This window comes from Martes martes (assembly GCF_963455335.1).
Source record: "Martes martes genome assembly, chromosome: 5".
Lineage (NCBI taxonomy): Eukaryota > Metazoa > Chordata > Mammalia > Carnivora > Mustelidae > Martes > Martes martes.
Genome location: NC_137892.1, coordinates 7,933,461 through 7,949,662, shown reverse-complemented (window position 1 = coordinate 7,949,662; position 16,202 = coordinate 7,933,461). Strand labels below are relative to the sequence as shown.

General features: G+C 60.9%; 1 protein-coding gene across 1 annotated transcript in view; it reads right to left on the bottom strand.

The window, feature by feature from the left end:
- Positions 1–7,456: 7,456 nt before the first annotated feature.
- WNT3A (Wnt family member 3A) overlaps positions 7,457–16,202 on the bottom strand; it is a gene marked incomplete at both ends in the record, with an annotated part of 39,647 nt that continues 30,901 nt past the window's right edge. Inside the window, 2 exons of the mRNA XM_080804272.1 lie at positions 7,457–7,936; positions 13,168–13,433. Coding sequence (XP_080660398.1) covers positions 7,457–7,936; positions 13,168–13,433 — 746 coding nt within the window. The remainder of the gene's footprint in view (positions 7,937–13,167; positions 13,434–16,202) is intronic.

Here is a 16,202-nt window from a genome sequence, read left to right as displayed (position 1 = left end):
GAGTGTCCACACTCCTGACTTTGCCTTCAGCACTTGGAGGAGGCTGAAGGGGTGGGGGAGGCCTGGCCTGGGCGGGGACATGAACTGGAGTTGGAAGCAGGGGTGCTCTGGGGAGCTGGAGGGTCAGGGCAAGACTTCAGAGCTCCTCTTTGGAGGTGCCTCTCTGTTGCGGAAGTCTCACCTCCTCCTAGAAGCCCCCCATGATTACCTGCAATGTGCCACGTATCAGCCAGCTCCAGGCAGCCAAGAATCCAGCTGGAGGGACGCAGTGCCAGTCCCCCGCTTGGATGGGCAGCCTCCTCCTTCAGAGTAGGGGGGAGGAAGTCACCCCCAGAGTGGGACCGCCCTGTCCCTGCCCTCCTAGGGCCTCCCCCCAGCCGGCGTGTTTGGGTGGACGAGTCCTGGTCCTCACACCATAAACACCAATTTGCAGGGCCCCGAGAGGCAAATGACTGTTTACTGTGTGCTCCAGAGACTCAAATAAAAAAGGGAGCGAGAGGGAGACGTGATCGAGGTGCTGGCTTAGAGCTAAACGTCAATTAGCACCTTCTGACTCGCTCCTGTCCCGGCTGCCAGGCGGGTGGTGGCGGCTCCCTGGCTGGGGCCCTCCCAGGGCTGCCCCGGGGCCCTGGGCACCCTGCCTGGTCCTGGGGCTGCAGGGTCGGACTCTCAGATGCGTAGGAGGCCTCAGGGGCCTGGATCAGGGTGCTGGAGCCCTAGAAACCATGGCCCAAGTTCACCTCCTCCGGAAGGCCTGCCAGGTGACCCAGAAGGCAGTGAAGGGGCTGCCATCGTTCAACCCTCCAGGGCCAAGGTCACCGGGCAAGGTGAGGGGCAGGTCAGGTGGGAGGGTCTTCTGTCAGCGGCGGGGACAGGGAGGAAGGAAATGGGGTGGCCATCCCTTCATAAACTCACAATGGGGAGGGCAGCCTATGAACACAAGGGTGAGATGGGAGGAACACCATCCCGTCCCCCCCCAGCCGGGCACGGTGTCCTTGGAGGTCAGGTGCAGTCCACACTGAGCTTACCCGGCTTGGGGGGCAGCACCTGGTTGGGGCCAGAGGCCAAGGGGCTTCTAAGAGGAAGGTGCTGACCACCAGGCAGAGATCCCAGAAGGCCCTGTCCTTGGGGTGGCATGAGGGTTTCAGGAAGGGAGATGGGGTTTCCACAGTGAAGCAGATGGCGTGAGGGCTGAGCGGGTCAGGGAGGACCTCAGGCTTGGAGTGGGGGAGAATGGTGTAGCGGAGGGCGGAGGGAGTGGGGCCACTCCAGGCCAAAAGACCAGACCCTAAAGCAGACTGTTTCTCATTCCAGACCCCAGGGCAGGGTCCTGTCCCTCAGACCAGACCCCAGGGCAGAATCATGATGCCCAGGTCAGACCCCAGGGCAGTGCTGTGCCCCCAAGGCCAGACACCATAACAGAGTCATGTATCCAGACCAGACCTCAGGCAGAACCATATCCCCAGATCAGACCCGGGGCAGGGTCATGATCCCCAGACCAGACCCCAGGACAGAGTCATGTCCCCAGACTGGACCCCGGGCAGGGTCATGATCCCCAGACCAGACCCCAGGGCAGAGTCATGATCCTCAGACCAGACCCCAGGACAGAATCATGTCCCCAGACTGGACCCCGGGCAGGGTCATGTCCCCAGACCAGACCCCAGGGCAGGGTCATGTCCCCAGACCAGACCCCAGGACAGAGTCATGATCCTCAGACCAGACCCCAGGACAGAATCATGTCCCCAGACTGGACCCCGGGCAGGGTCATGATCCCCAGACCAGACCCCAGGGCAGAGTCATGTCCCCAGACCAGACCCCAGGGCAGAGTCATGATCCCCAGACCAGACCCCAGGGCAGAGTCATGATCCCCAGACCAGACCCCAGGGCAGAGTCATGTCCCCAGACCAGACCCCAGGACAGAGTCATGTCCCCAGACTGGACCCCGGGCAGGGTCATGATCCCCAGACCAGACCCCAGGGCAGAGTCATGATCCTCAGACCAGACCCCAGGACAGAATCATGTCCCCAGACTGGACCCCGGGCAGGGTCATGTCCCCAGACCAGACCCCAGGGCAGGGTCATGTCCCCAGACCAGACCCCAGGACAGAGTCATGATCCTCAGACCAGACCCCAGGACAGAATCATGTCCCCAGACTGGACCCCGGGCAGGGTCATGATCCCCAGACCAGACCCCAGGGCAGAGTCATGTCCCCAGACCAGACCCCAGGGCAGAGTCATGATCCCCAGACCAGACCCCAGGACAGAGTCATGTCCCCAGACTGGACCCTGGGCAGAGTCACAATCCTCAGACCAGACCCCAGGGCAGGGCCCTGTCCCCCAGGCCAGACCCTAGGACAGAGTCATGTCCCCAGACCAGACCCCATTGTAGGACCGTGGCCCCTAGACAAGGGGCAAAGACCCCTTGTCTGGCAAAGCCAGTGGGGCCTTGAAGCCCGTCCAGCCCAGGCTCTGATGAGGGGCTGGGGGTCATCATCATGCAGGGCCTGGGGACAGGGTATGTGTTTGGGGGGGAAGTGTGGGCTTAGCCCTCGGCGCCAGGCTTGGGGACCCAGAGCTGGCCCTGCACCTGCTGTTCTGGGAGGTCCCTAACCCTGGGACATTCTGGCCCTGCACAGGACAAGGAGCCGAAGGGAGGAAACTGAGGCCCCAGGACCCAGAAAGTGGGAGTCTGGGGGAGGGAGAGCTGGTGGGGGCTCAGAGGAGGGGCCAGCCACACCCCTTCCAGGACTTCAAAGCTGCTGTTCTGGGAGCGTGAGATTTGCAGGGGGCTGAGCCAAGGGGGGCCTGGTGGGGTGAGGCCCCACGACCTCCGGGCCTTTAATATGGTTATTCCTCTCCTGTGTCAACTACCTGCGAACAGGCCCACCGGGGCCCATTTCCTCCCTCTCCAGGGCGGCAGGAGGGGCTGTAAACTCCCTGGAGAGGCGAGGGGCCAGGCCAGGCAGTCCTGCTCTGCCGTCTGAGTGGGGGGCTGGGACAGGCTGCAGAGGGGGTCTGGATGGGGTATCCCACAGCAGCAGAAGCCAGGAGCAGAGAAGCCCTGGCGAGAGCCCACTCTTGCTCCGGGGGGAAGCTGAGGCCGGCTAGCAGAGTGGAGGGTTTGGGCTCCTCATTCGCTGGGGCCCTTTCCAGCCCCCCAGCCCATACAGCGGGCCGGCCCGTGGCCTCATCCCGGCCCCTCCTGGCGGCGTTCTGCCCCTCTCCGTCCTGCAGCCGTGGACAGCCGAGTCCATCTCCGCGGTGCTCTTGTTCCCAGGCCCTCAGGGGGCTCATACCCGGCACCCGGAGGCCAGAGCCTGCCCAGGTCTGTTGCATGCTGTGTGTCCTCAGACCGGCTCCTGGCCTCTCTGGGCCCCTGGGGGACAGAGCATGGACGCCGGGGGTTTGCCGTCCTGTGACACAGAGATATGGGGCGGGACAGGCTGCATGCACCTCTGGTCAGTCCCCAGGGTGGCACACCTGCTCTCCCTCTGTCCGTCCTCCCTCGTGGCCTCCCACCCCACCCACCTGTCTAACCCTTTCATCTGTGGCTCCCTCGGCACCTGGGTCTCAGCAGGTGCCAATTAGGGTGGCTCCCGCCTGGGCCCTGACTCAGAGGTGCTCGAGGCCGCGCCGTGTGCCATGGACAGAGCCCAGGGGTGGAGTCGGGCACCTGTCCCCCCGCCCCCCATCCAGGGCCTGACCCTGTGCAGTGTCCTGTCTGGCTTTGCAGCCCAGGCTGGCCTGCGGGCTGCGCCTGAAGCTCCCCCAGGGCACTCGGCCAGGAGACTGGGTGCCTGGTGCTCCCGCCTTGGCCATGGCTCCTGCTCCGAGCATCTGCCCACAGCCCACCTGGTCTAGCGGTCCCCTGGGGTCCCCGTGCAGAGTCCCCAGCACAGGGGGCGGCCCAGCCAGGAACGGGCTTGGTGGGAGAGCACCCAGCATGAGGCCATGGCCTTGGGGTCCGATGTGGGAGGGTCAGCCATGATTTGGGGTGTGATGGGAGGGGTACTGGAGTCCAGGGCCCAGGGCCTGGGTCCCGTTCTACTGCCCCACTGGGCCCCATCCTGCTCTGTCTTCAGTGGCTGGGAGACTCCAAGGAGGAAGACCAGTGTGGGTGGGAGTGGATGGAGGGAAGCCTGGGCTGTCCAAGGAGCCAGGTCACAACCATCCCCCACCCCAGACCTGCATTTGCCTTCCTGGCCCCTCAGTGCAGACCTACTCCACACCCTCGTGGCTCTCCCAGCACAGGGCTCTTTTGGATTGGATATCTGTGTCCGCTCTAGGTCTGCGCTTCTTGTCCAGGATCCCCTCCCTGTCCTGGGTCTGTGCCCCCTTGTCCAGGACCCCTCCCTTCCCTGGGTCTGTGAACTCTTGTCCCTGTCCAGGACCCCCTCCATTCCCTGCATCCATGTCCCCCTGTCCAGGATCCCCTTCCTTCCCTGGGCCTTTGCCCCCCTGTCCAGGACCCCTGTCCAGCCAGCTGTGGCTTTCTGTCCGCAGAGGTTGATTCCTCCTCCCTGTGCTCTTTGAGAAGCCATGGGGCCCTGACTCCCATTGCCAGCTGCCTGCACTGGGCTTCTCTCCCTCTGCCCTAGTGAGACCTCCTCCTGCCTGTCCCTGGCCCACTCCCTTCCAGCAAATGGCCCCTGCAAGGTGGGGGCTGGGCCCTCAGCCCTCAGCGTCTTGGTCCTCTTCCTCCCCTCCCCCACAAAGCCCAGCCTGTCCCCCCCACCCCTGACTCCTCAGCCCTCTCCCTCCCTGTCGGTTGGTCTGACTGGATGTCAGGGCGGGGCACGGAGCTGGGGCACCGAAGGGCAGAGAGAAGAGCAGGGACCCTGCACCTGGCTTGGGCAGGCAACGGTGCGGCCTCCGTATCCAGAGGCTGCAGTCAACCCCGTACACTCCACATACCCCTGGATCACCATGGAGGGGCCGTGGGAGACTTCAGCCGGCAGGGCCCCTTGCTTGTCCTGGGGGCTCTCCCTGCCCGGCCAGGAAGGGCAGGTGGGGGCTCTCAAAGGCGGGGCTAGCCCATCCCCACCCTGGGGTCCTGAGCATGGTGCCCACCATACGCTTAGAGGCTGCCGAGCCCTGCCAAGCCTTGCACACTAGTTATACCCTGCCACCGAGGGAAAGCCAGGCAACCGGGCTCGGCTCTGACCCCAGGCCTGAGCTGGATGAGAACAGGGAGGAGACCCTGGGAGATCCTGGCCTCATGGGGTGGCTCTCTCCCAGTAAGGGATGTCCCTGTGGCCTTCACGCTGGATTCCACCACATGAGCCGTGACTTCTGTTGGCCTTGGCCAGAGGCCGGAGGAGGCCAGGCCCAGAAGAGCCCCCTGAGACCCAGGCTCTGTGTGCGCGGGCCCGCCTTGGGTTGAGGGGCTGTGTCCTGCCTCCCGGCCAGGCCAGGCTCTTGGAAAACCCTGGGACGGGCCATGAGGGGGACCCCATCTCTTTCCCTGGTGACCCTCCCCCTTCCCCTGGACTTCTGGCCTCTGGGGGCCACAGCAGAGGCCCCGGGGGTCCTCCCGTCTTGGCCCATGGACATCTCCCCTCCCAGAGGGCCACCACCCGTCCAGCCCCTGCACCTCACCAACCCCCTGCCAAAAATCCAGTACAATCCAGTTTCGTTTCGTAGTTTCTTCTTTGTTTGTTTTTTACTTTCCCCCCAATTGTTTGCAACTCACAAGCTATGACTGCAATGATTTCTTTCATAGAAAGAAAAGGAAAACAACACAGCTGTTTGTCTCGCTCCAGTGTATGGTGGCTGTAGCAGCATTGGAAGTAACATTAAAACCACAAATGCAGAATTCCAGGCCAAGGGAGGTGGTGTCCCCGGAGGTGTGCAGGTCACGGTGCCGCACCGTTTGCTCCCCCTGCCTGGGCGAGGGCCCTCCGGCCGGGGCTGGGAGACATTTCACAGTGGCAGAGGCCGGGCGAGGAGAGGTCTCTGCCGGGCAGCCCCCGGGGAGGTCCCTCCGCCTCGTGTTCCCAGGCAGGGTGGATGAGTCAGGAGAGGAGCCGCCGGCCAGAGGCTCCCAGACAGCACAACCACAGCAGCAGGCCCCGGAGCGTCGGTCCTGGCCATGGGGGGTGGGAGGGAGACCACCCCTCTGGGGACCTAGGGGCCTTCGCGGGCAGCATGGGTGTGGACTCACCCTCCCAACCCTCCCCAACAACCCAACCCAAATCGAAGCGAGCCTCTGAGGCAGGGGGGAGGGCAGGCCAGGCAGTGAGACTTTCCATCAGTGGCAAAGTAGAGATCTGGGCTGGTCAAGCCGAGGGCGGGGCCGGGGGGGGCGTGGCTGCGCCACAAGAAGAGGGCCCAGGGGTCCGAGGCCAGGGCGCACGGCAGCAGGGGCAGGGCCAGGCCTCTGGGTCCAGGCCCTTCTGCGGCTGGGCCCCACGTGCTTTCCCCAGGCAGGACTGGTTCAACCCCGTCCAGGTTCCTGGGGCTGGGCGGGGTGACGGCTGTCTGGTCCGGCTCCTGGTCGGGGACCTGGTTGGGGCTCCGGCAGACGCCCGGCTGACGGAGGGGTGCCGCAAGGCCTCCAGAGCCCTTAACTGTCCCGGAGCACCCGACTTGGAGGCTGGATCACAGGGCCCAGAGGAAGGGCCGGGAGGAGATAGGCCAGCCCGCGGGGTCTCCGCTCCACGCAGGCCAAGTGGCGTGAAATCTCACAGGTGTGCTGGTGGGGACGAGGACGGCCGCTGGGAGCCCCGCTCCCAGAGATGACCCCTCCCCACGCGGAAGCCCTCCCCACGGAACCCCGCCCCCCACTCCGAAGCCCCGCACCCGTGTAGAACCCCAGGGCCCTACCACAGGGGACCCTCCTCCCTTCCAGGAGTCCCAGTCTTGGAACCCCGCCCCCAGGGAGAAGCCCCGCCCCATTCAAGGAAGAAAACCAGAAGCAGTCTAAGGACACGGCGGCCCCCATACAGGTACTCCCCCCGCCACCCCCGCCCTACTAGGGAGGAGCCCACCCCCATCCAGGAACCCCACACGGAGGCCCGCCCCCAGAGAGGAGCCCCGCCCCATCGAGGAAGGAAATCGGCGCTTTCAGGGCGGACCCTGCCCCTATCCGGGTGCCCCACTTGGGGGCCCCGCCCCTGTCAGGAGGACCCACCGCCCCCGTCCAGGGAGGATTCCCGCCCCTGTCCCGGGAGGAGACCCTACCCCGTCCAGGACCCCAGCTGGGGACTCGCTCCCGTCCTGGGAGGAGCCCCGCCCCTGTCCAGGACCCCAGCTGGGGACCCCTGCCCCCGTCCCAGAGGAGCCTCTACCCCGTCCAGGACCCCAGCTGGGGACCCCTGCCCCCGTCCCAGAGGAGCCTCTACCCCGTCCAGGACCCCAGCTGGGGACCCCGCCCCCATCCCGGGAGGAGCCCCGCCCCCGCCCGGGACTCGAGCTGCGCGCCCCGCGGCCGTCGGGGCAGCCCCGCGCGGCGCGCGCTACTTGCAGGTGTGCACGTCGTAGACGCGCGCGCACTCCTGGCAGCTCACGTAGCAGCACCAGTGGAAGACGCAGTGGCACTTCTCGCGGCGCCGCTCGGTGCGCGCGTTGTGGCCTCGGCCGCAGCACAGCAGGTCGCAGCCGTCGATGCCGTGCGAGCTCACGTTGCACGTGCGGTCGCGCGTGCCGAACGAGCCGGTCTCGGGATTGGGCTCGCAGAAGTTGGGCGAGGCCTCGTAGTACACCAGGTCGCGCTCCGTGGGCACCTTGAAGTAGGTGTAGCGCGGCCGCAGGGTCTCCACCCAGCCGCGCGACTCGCGGTGCTTCTCCACGACCATCTCTGAGGCGCTGTCGTACTTGTCCTTGAGGAAGTCGCCGATGGCACGGAAGTCGGGCTGCGACCACCAGCACGTCTTCACCTCACAGCTGCCCGACAGCCCGTGGCACTTGCACTTGAGATGCATGTGGCTGGCGATGGCCTGCGGGAGCGCGCCGGGGGGCATCAGGGCGGGCCCCACGCACCCCCCTCTCCGGCTCTCGCCATCCGAGCAGGGGCCGGCTCCCCAGGGGTGCGCTCCCTGCCTGCACCGCCCCACCCCCCGCCCCATGTGCTCCTGGTGAGCCCAAGGCAACCTGTCTCCTCCATAAAGGCCCTTCTCGCGGGTTCCCGGTGCCGCCTCTTCTCTGCGCTGCAGGTGCTCTTGTGGGTCCGCACCCTGGCCGACCCCAGATCCCCGGAGGGCAGGGCCTGGGAGCCTCCCCTGTCTCCTGGCTGGGTCTATTTCTACAGCCTGTACAACTGCGTGAAGGAAGGAAGGGACAGTGACGGTAACTGATGGTCTGGTCTGGGAATGCAGGAGGGAGGACATTAATGCTGACCGGGAGAGCCTGACACCACAGCCCAGAGGACATGTACCTGGCGGCAAGGCCAGGAGCCGACCTGTACCTGAGCACGACTAGTGGGAGTGGCTTGAGCAGCCCACCTTCAGGGTCTGGGAAGCTGGGTTTATGGGGCTGGACGGGAATTCCAAGAGGAGGGAGTCAGTGTGGAGGGACGAGGCTGGAGGACTCTGGGGCCCTGAGGGCCAACAGCTGTAGGGCCTGGCTGAGGGATCCATTTTTTCCCTTCTCTATTCGAGGGAAGGGGTGGGGTTGGGGGAGAAGGGGCGTGTAACTCAAACCTACCTGTCCACCATTGCTTGGACCACTGTGGTGGACGCCTGCCACCCATGAGCCCTGGAGATCCTCAGGCAAGAGGATGTAAACTACCTCCTTCACCAGTTTAATAGTGATGGTGATCATTACTGCAACGATACCATGCTGGTTGGTAGATCTGCCTTGATAAAATTTAATGTTAAAGCTAATGCCACCTGTTTCCTTCTTCATTGTGGCTATGGGGAAGTGTACAGCTATGTGCGCGAGTCCCATTATACTCCCGTTGGCCGGTATACAGTGGGCTCTATATCCAGACGCTGCCTCTCTCCTGTTTCTTTTACGTGTCCCTCTCATACTCGCCCTTTCTGGGCGTTGGTACTATCTGGCATCCCTTCCCCCTGTTCATTTCCGTCTCATATCTATGTTCTTCTCTTCTCCAGAGGACAGACCTCTTCAGTGTCTTCAGGTCGACTTTTATCAAAATTACATATGCTTATACCGTGAGGAGTCCAAGAGTCCCTGAGACTCGCTCCCACACCCACTTGCACACCGCACCTTCCTGACCAGCCAAGGCAACACTGTGCCTCTTGCATGTCCAACGGAATGTTTGTCTGGCTGCTTCTTAAGCACTGGGGGCTCCAGCAATGTATCCCCTCTCACCATGGAGGGTGGGAAGTCAGCTCCTCACCATCACCCCGCTGCTCCAGCACACACCTGCCCAGCCCCCTCCACCCTAAAGTGGAAGCATAATCCAGCTAGAGCGATATCCAGGACTGGCGGTATCGGGACTGTGTTAAAGTCATACCCAGCCAAACCCCATGACAGTGTAGGATTCCTTTCCTTTTCTACAGAATTTTATTGTTGCTGTTTTTCACATACTTATTACAGATTCAGACTCAAACCCTCCCTAAATCATCTGAATATCCTCTTTGAGATGTTCAAACATGCGGCATATTCTGCGATTTCAGCTTCTTGGAGACATCTTTTTCAGAGGCTATCTGGTAGATTTTGTGAAATGTGCATGACGGAAAACACATCTTTTCTACGTAAAAAGTGGACAAGATGGTTGAGCTGGGTATAAAATTCTTGGCTGAGAATCTTATTTTCTTTAGGACTCTGGAAGCACTGCTCCATCGTTCTTCCAGCCTCCATTGTTATTCTTGGGAGCTTGGATGCCACTTTGATTCCTGATCCTTTCCATGAAACCCACAGCATGGAGGGCTTCCCTATGAATTTCAGGGTGTGATAGGTCTTGATATGGGTCTCTTCTCTCATGTGCCAGGGTCACTTACTGGGTCCATTTGGTCTGACACTTGTGGTCCTCAGTCATGGGAATGTTCCTGCCTTCTTTGCCAACATTCTCTTCTTCACGTTCATCATTGTCTCTCTTGGACAGATGCTCCTTGTTCTCCATTCTTTTCCTACTTTCCATCTCTTTGTCTTTTTCCTTCTGTTCCATGGAAGCGTGTCTCAAGTATCTGCCAACCTTTGTGTGGGGAGTTTGGTTTCTGCCATTCTACTTTTATATACAGCAGCTTTTTTTTCTCTTAATAACATTTTCTTTTCATTGAACACCCTATTTCATTTTTATGGAAAGAGTATTTTATCTCTCTGGGGATAGTGGCAGTTTTTATTTTCTTTGTCTTTTTAAAAAAAACATTTAAGTAATCTCTGTGCCCAGTGTGAAGCTCAAACTTATGACCCTGAGTCACACACTGTACAGCGGAGCCAGCCAGGCACCTGGAGTAGTGGCAGTATTTGAAGTTTTCATCTCTCCTTACAGTGTCTCTTTCTCACACGTTCTGTTTTCATTTGTTTTGGTCTTCACCTTTGTGGTTGTGAGCGGCTTTCCTCAGATGTCCTGGAATCCTTGGCTGGCTGCTTATATTTAAAAGGAGGATGCTACACATCCTGTTGGGGGCTCATGTGCTTGGTGGGGGCTTATCAGCATGGGCCCTCCTTGTAGAGTGACCTGGCCCCATTACTTCATGGGGGAACCCCAGGTCGGTACGTTTGAGTCTCTTCTTGGGTTGGTCCAGTCCCCAGGGGACAGGGTCATCAAGATTCACTGTGGGGTACGGAGACTAGGAAGAGAAATAAGTGTGGAGATGGAGACAACTTTCTCTCGGGAAACCTTACGTTCCCCAGGCTGTCCTTGGTGTCCCTCGGTCCGGACACACAGAGCTTTGCCCTTCCTGGAGAACAGACCTCCAGACTTCCACCATGGTAAAGGGCATGGACTTTGCCTGATTGCAAGGAGTTGGACAGAAGATCTGGTGGGTTATAAACTGCTTTTAAAGTGGATTATCCCCCCATCTTCCCATGTTTAGCCCCATTATTGATCTCTGATTTTCAAGATACCTGATACTAGTAAGTCCTGGGTTTGTTCTCAGAGTTCTCCTCTACTGGTTTAAGATTCTACTTTCTCCTAAGACCCAAGTATTCATGGATTCGTTTCTTAGTCTGAAAACTTTTGCTGCCACGTTAGCCCCTGGTTTCCGTTGTCAGGTGTGATTGTGTTCTTATGTGTTACAACATTCATTCGCTGTCATTTTAGTTGAGTTCCGGGGGTGCAGAGGGATGCCTCTGTTTTGGGATTCCTCATAGACCCTTCAGTCCTACAATGGCCATGTGATTCTTTCCCAAGTACGTTCTATGACTTACAGTTTCTGGTTCCCTGCTGAGACATTCAGACTTGCAATTTGGCTTTGTAAACTTAAGGAAGCATATTTCTTTGTTTACAATCTGCGTCTCCTAATTCCAGTATCTGGAGTCCCTGCAGACTTGTCCCTGTGGGTTTTGCCAATGATCACTCATTGTGTCACCAGTTCACGTGACAGGCCGTCCTTCTTGATTATGTGCTGAATGCTGTGTTTGAGAAATTAGTTGTAGAAACATTTTTCTGACTTGAAAAAGGCAATCCTCCTCCAAAGAGGATTTGCCTGCCTTTTCCAGGTGTGTGGGAAAACCAGCAATTTGGGATCACCATAATCTGCTCTCAGATCCTGAGATTTTTCGAGCCTGCACATGTGAGCAAGGGCTGGTCTCCTTCTGGTTTTCCTTTACTCCTCAGGGTCCCAGCCTAAACTGAGGCGTGGCTGCCTAGAGATAGCACTCTTGGTGGGCCCGATGGCTCTGGGAGGGTTAGGGTTAGGGTTAGTATATATGCTGTAAGTGCAAAACTGGACAAAAGTTCACCAATTGCCAGCCATTGAACACCTGCTCCCCAGAAACTCCCATCGTGTTCTCTTCCAGCTGCATGGAGTCCCCTGTTCAGCCTCTGACACCCTTATACACGTCCTTTTATGAACGCAAGTTCTTTACTTTCATGCGGTCCACATTATTGCTACATGTTTCTTTCATCGTGAGAGATTTTTGGTCCTGTTTGGGAAACCGTTGCCTACTCCAAGGTCACAGAAATGTTCCCCTATGCTTTCTTCCTACCATGTTTCTTTGTTGGCTTTACTTTTGCCACCTGGGTTCATAATTGACCTTATATATGGTGTGAGGTAGGGGTCAAGGGTTTTTTTTTTTTTTCCTTCCCCCATACGGCGATCCAATGGGCCAGCACCCTTCAGTGAAGACCCTATTTCTTGTCAGCACTGCACTGTCATCCCCGGGATAAGTCAGGTAACGGGCAGCCCATGCTTTTAACAGGACACTTCCTGTATTGCGTCCTGTATTTGTCCTGTTTCTGACGGAAAGATGAGTCAGTCACCTCGCCTTTTGTCGCTGGCAGTTAAACATCTCAGTCCCCTGCAGTCCCAGTTCTAAGGCCAGCCCCGTCGTTGTACTGCTGAATCTGCTGGGGCTCTCTGGGCTCCACCAAGTGCTCAGGGCTCCATCGGCTCCCTGTGACCTTCAGACGCCACCCTTCCCGCTGGGCCCCGTGTTTCCTCTTCCTCTGCTCTCCTCTTGCTGTTCTTCCAGATGACCTCACTCACAGGCAAGCGCTGGGGCTGCCCCAAGGCTCCTGGCTGCCCTTCACCTAGAGAACTGTATTCCTTTGCATGCACTGTTTTCAGCACCACTGCCGGCAGAAGGCTTCTTCTTGAGATGCCAGCCTGGGGTGTGGCCCCTCTGAGGTGCCCACGTCACTTTGTGTGTGCCCTTCCTTATCACAGAATGTCCCACACAGTGCTGTATGGGCCTCGCTGTCTTTCCCCCGGGACGTGCAGGCACTCCTGCAGGGCAGGCCTTGAGCCCACCACCCTGCCACCCTGTGGGACTACCCTCGACCCTGGTGCAGCAGCTGGACCGGGCCATTTCAGACAGCCCTGGCACAGGGGAGCAGCTCCCCAGCCTGGCCACCACCGACAGCCCTCCCTTCAGGGGACCAGGGCACATGTCCAGCTTAGAGAGCTTCTGGTTCCCCAGGACCCTCAGGAATGTGGTCAGAGGGTGCACCCCCAGACCCCGTTGTGTCTGTTCCCCTGCAGGACGCACGGGGCCTGGATGGATGACCCCTCTGCGCCCGAGAACATGCAGGCCGGGAGCCCCAGGACACTGCCCCCCTCCGCACACCCCCAGAACCCGCCAGGAGCTGCTAATGTACCTGGCGGCCGGCCTCGTTGTTGTGGCGGTTCATCGCGGAGCGGGCGTCTGGCCGGTTCTCCCGCGCATCAGCAAACTCCCGAGACACCATGCCGCCAAATTCGATGTCCTCGCTGCAGCCGCCCCACTTCCAGCCCTCGCCTGGCGAGCCCTGGTGCCGGCTGCTGCAGCCACAGATGGCCGCCGAGCCCTCAGCGCACGAGCGCGTCACGGCGAAGGCCACGCCGGCAGAGGCGATGGCGTGCACAAAGGCAGACTCCCGCGTGGCTGTGGAGAGAAGCGACCGGGTTGGCAGGCCCGGCAGGGGCTGGGTGCTGCAGCCTGGCCCGGGGCTCTGCGGCCCCTTGCTGGGCTGGGCCTGGGCCCCCGGGGTGGGCATGCATCCTGGACTCCCAGTCACCGAGCGGCCAGGCAGGGCTGCCCCTGGCGCAGAACGCCCACGGAGGAGGGCGAGTATCAGGAGAAAGTACCTTGGGGCCAGCCGACCCAGGAGTCCAGGAGCAGTGCTGGACAGCCCTCCCCGAGACCCCGGCCATCCGCGGGCCAGCTCCCAGCCAGTGCTGGCCAGGACGTGCAGGATCTGAGCCCTGAGCACTGCTGGGGGCAAAGGGATTGGGGCTGCGCCTTGTACGGTGTGTGACCTCCTCTTACAAACAGACATCTCCCCTGTGGCCAGGCCATGCAGCTAGGTATGTACCCGGGAGGACACCCAGGTGCTCGCGGGGCCCAGGAAGCAAATGGCAGATACAACCAGTAAACCTCCTCCTTGGACCCCAGCAGTGCAGAGTGGAGAGCCCCTGACCCAGATGTCCAAGCCCAAAGCGTCTGGCAGCCTAATGGCCTGTTTGGGTGGCAGCTCTGGCCCACACACTGTGCACTGTGCCTCTTGTCCTGCCTGCACACCTTCCCCTTCTCCACCCCTAGCTCCAGGAAGGGCCACCTCTTTTGGGACCTGCTCCAGACCGGTGGCGTCCACAGCACTCAGTGCCCTGTACTGGCCCCCTGCGCCCGGTCCTGGAAATGCTGAGGGCCTCAGCAGCCAGGCTCCTGCAGACCCCAGGGGCTGGTCTGGAAGCTGCCCGGGCCCCCGGAGGCAGGGGGGAAACTGAGGCTGGGGAAGTGGTTTTGCAGAAGAGCGGTGGAGAAGGGCTGGAGCTCAGCAAGGAACTGGTGAGGTGGGCCAGGAGCGGACAGAGGCATGTGGGGGGCGTTGAGGGAGGCCTGGAAGCACAGAGCACGTGGGGGCTCTGCAGAGGCTGGTCCCCAGCCAGGCCTCCTCAGACTCTGTGAGTGTGCTGCACCTGTGGGTCTGTACACGCCTTCCATGCTGGGCATGGGGTGGGTGACCTGCGTGTCCCCAGATTCCTCCTGGGCAGCAGCTGGGACAGTGCTGGGGCTCCCAGTGGCTCCCGACACGGGGTGCAGCTGCCTCCCCATCCACATCCGTGCCCGAGAACTTCTGTTTTGGGACGGGGATGAGTGGGTGGGCTTCCTCCTGGGGAGGGAAGAGAGGCTGTGAGCAGCGGCGGTGGGTTCCTCCCCACGCCTCCTCAAGCTTGCAAGCCCCAGAGCCCAGGCAGGTAGAGGCAGGGGAGCAGCGAGGCGGGCTCCAGCCAGCAGCATGTACACACTCAGACTCACTCAACAACCGACACACCTGCCACCGAAAAGCGCACGTTTACCATCCCGTGCCTCCCCCCACCACCCCCGCTCCCCTCAGGCCTTCCCTGAGTCCAGCCCTCAGCATCTGTCCCTGCACCATCAGAGGCTCCTGGAGGGAACCCAGGGCCCCAGCCTGCAGCTTTCCCCACCGACATGTCTGCATGCTCACATGCATGCTCACAAATACACATGCACAGACAGGTGCACATATGTGAACACACATGCACACGCCAACACGCACGCATAGGCAGGTGCATGTGTGCAAACATGCGTGCACAGGTATGTGTACACACAGGGGAAGGGCACAGCCCTTTGCTTCATGACCACCTCGACCTGCCTGGTCCCCTCTGAGTTCTTGGGGTTATGTCCTTGCTTGACCTGGACACAGGCCTGTCTCACCTGCTGCCCTCCCAGCTCTGGCAGCTGCTCCCTGGCCTCCAGCCACACTCAGCCCCCGTCTTCCCCTTAGGCAATTTCCAGCTGCTCCTCTATTCATGTGCACCTGCCCTTTCCCCTGTCTGCTCCTCAGGCTGGGGTCCTGGCCATGGCATCTGGGTGTGGTCAGTGCCTGGCCCGGGGACTGCTTGCCTCTGTCCACTCCCGATTTGTCCCCTCCCCGGCCTGGAAGGTCCCCGAGGCGGGGACTGTGTCTTGTTCATCTTTCGTTTCCAGGGGCCCTGGGCTGGGACAGGGAGGATCTGCAGGATCTGAGCCCACGGGGCTGGCTCTCCACCCCTCCCCACTCAGCGGCCTTCACTGCCCCCTTTCTCAGAGGCCAGCCAGGCAGCCACTCCCCCAGACGCTGGACGCCCTTGACTCACTTTGCTTCTGTCACACAACCCGTCAGTTCTCAGGCAGGCATGGTCTAAGGCCTCCATGAACAAATGCCAGTGTGCCCTGAACACGGACCCCTTGTCCTTCTGTCCCTCCCTCCAGCAGAGCCACTCCTTTATTTTGTCTTCCCAAGGGAATGTTCTCCTCCGGGTGGGCTTGGCTCCTTGCTTGCTCGCCTTGCCAGAGTCCCGGCCTACGGCCTCCCCTGCACCCCGTGCAGGGCCCTGCAGTCTCCTGGGGCAGGCTGGCATGTCCTGGGCATGGCTGGAACCCAGTACCCACACCGGTGCCTTTCTCCCTGCACCCTTGGGCTGTGCCCAGCCGGCTGGGGCCCCGGATGGCCCTTCTTCAGGCCCCGAGTGCCTGATCCCAGCCCAGGGGGCCAGAAGCACTCCTACTGGAGGAGGCTGCCTCTGCCTCTGCCCGCTTTCCCTCCTCTGAGATAAGGGGAGAGCCAGCGAGCCTGGGGCCTTGCCCCTTCCCCGAACAAGGGCTTGGCTGTTTATCAGGCTCAGGCAGACAGGCCAGGCTGCTAGACAC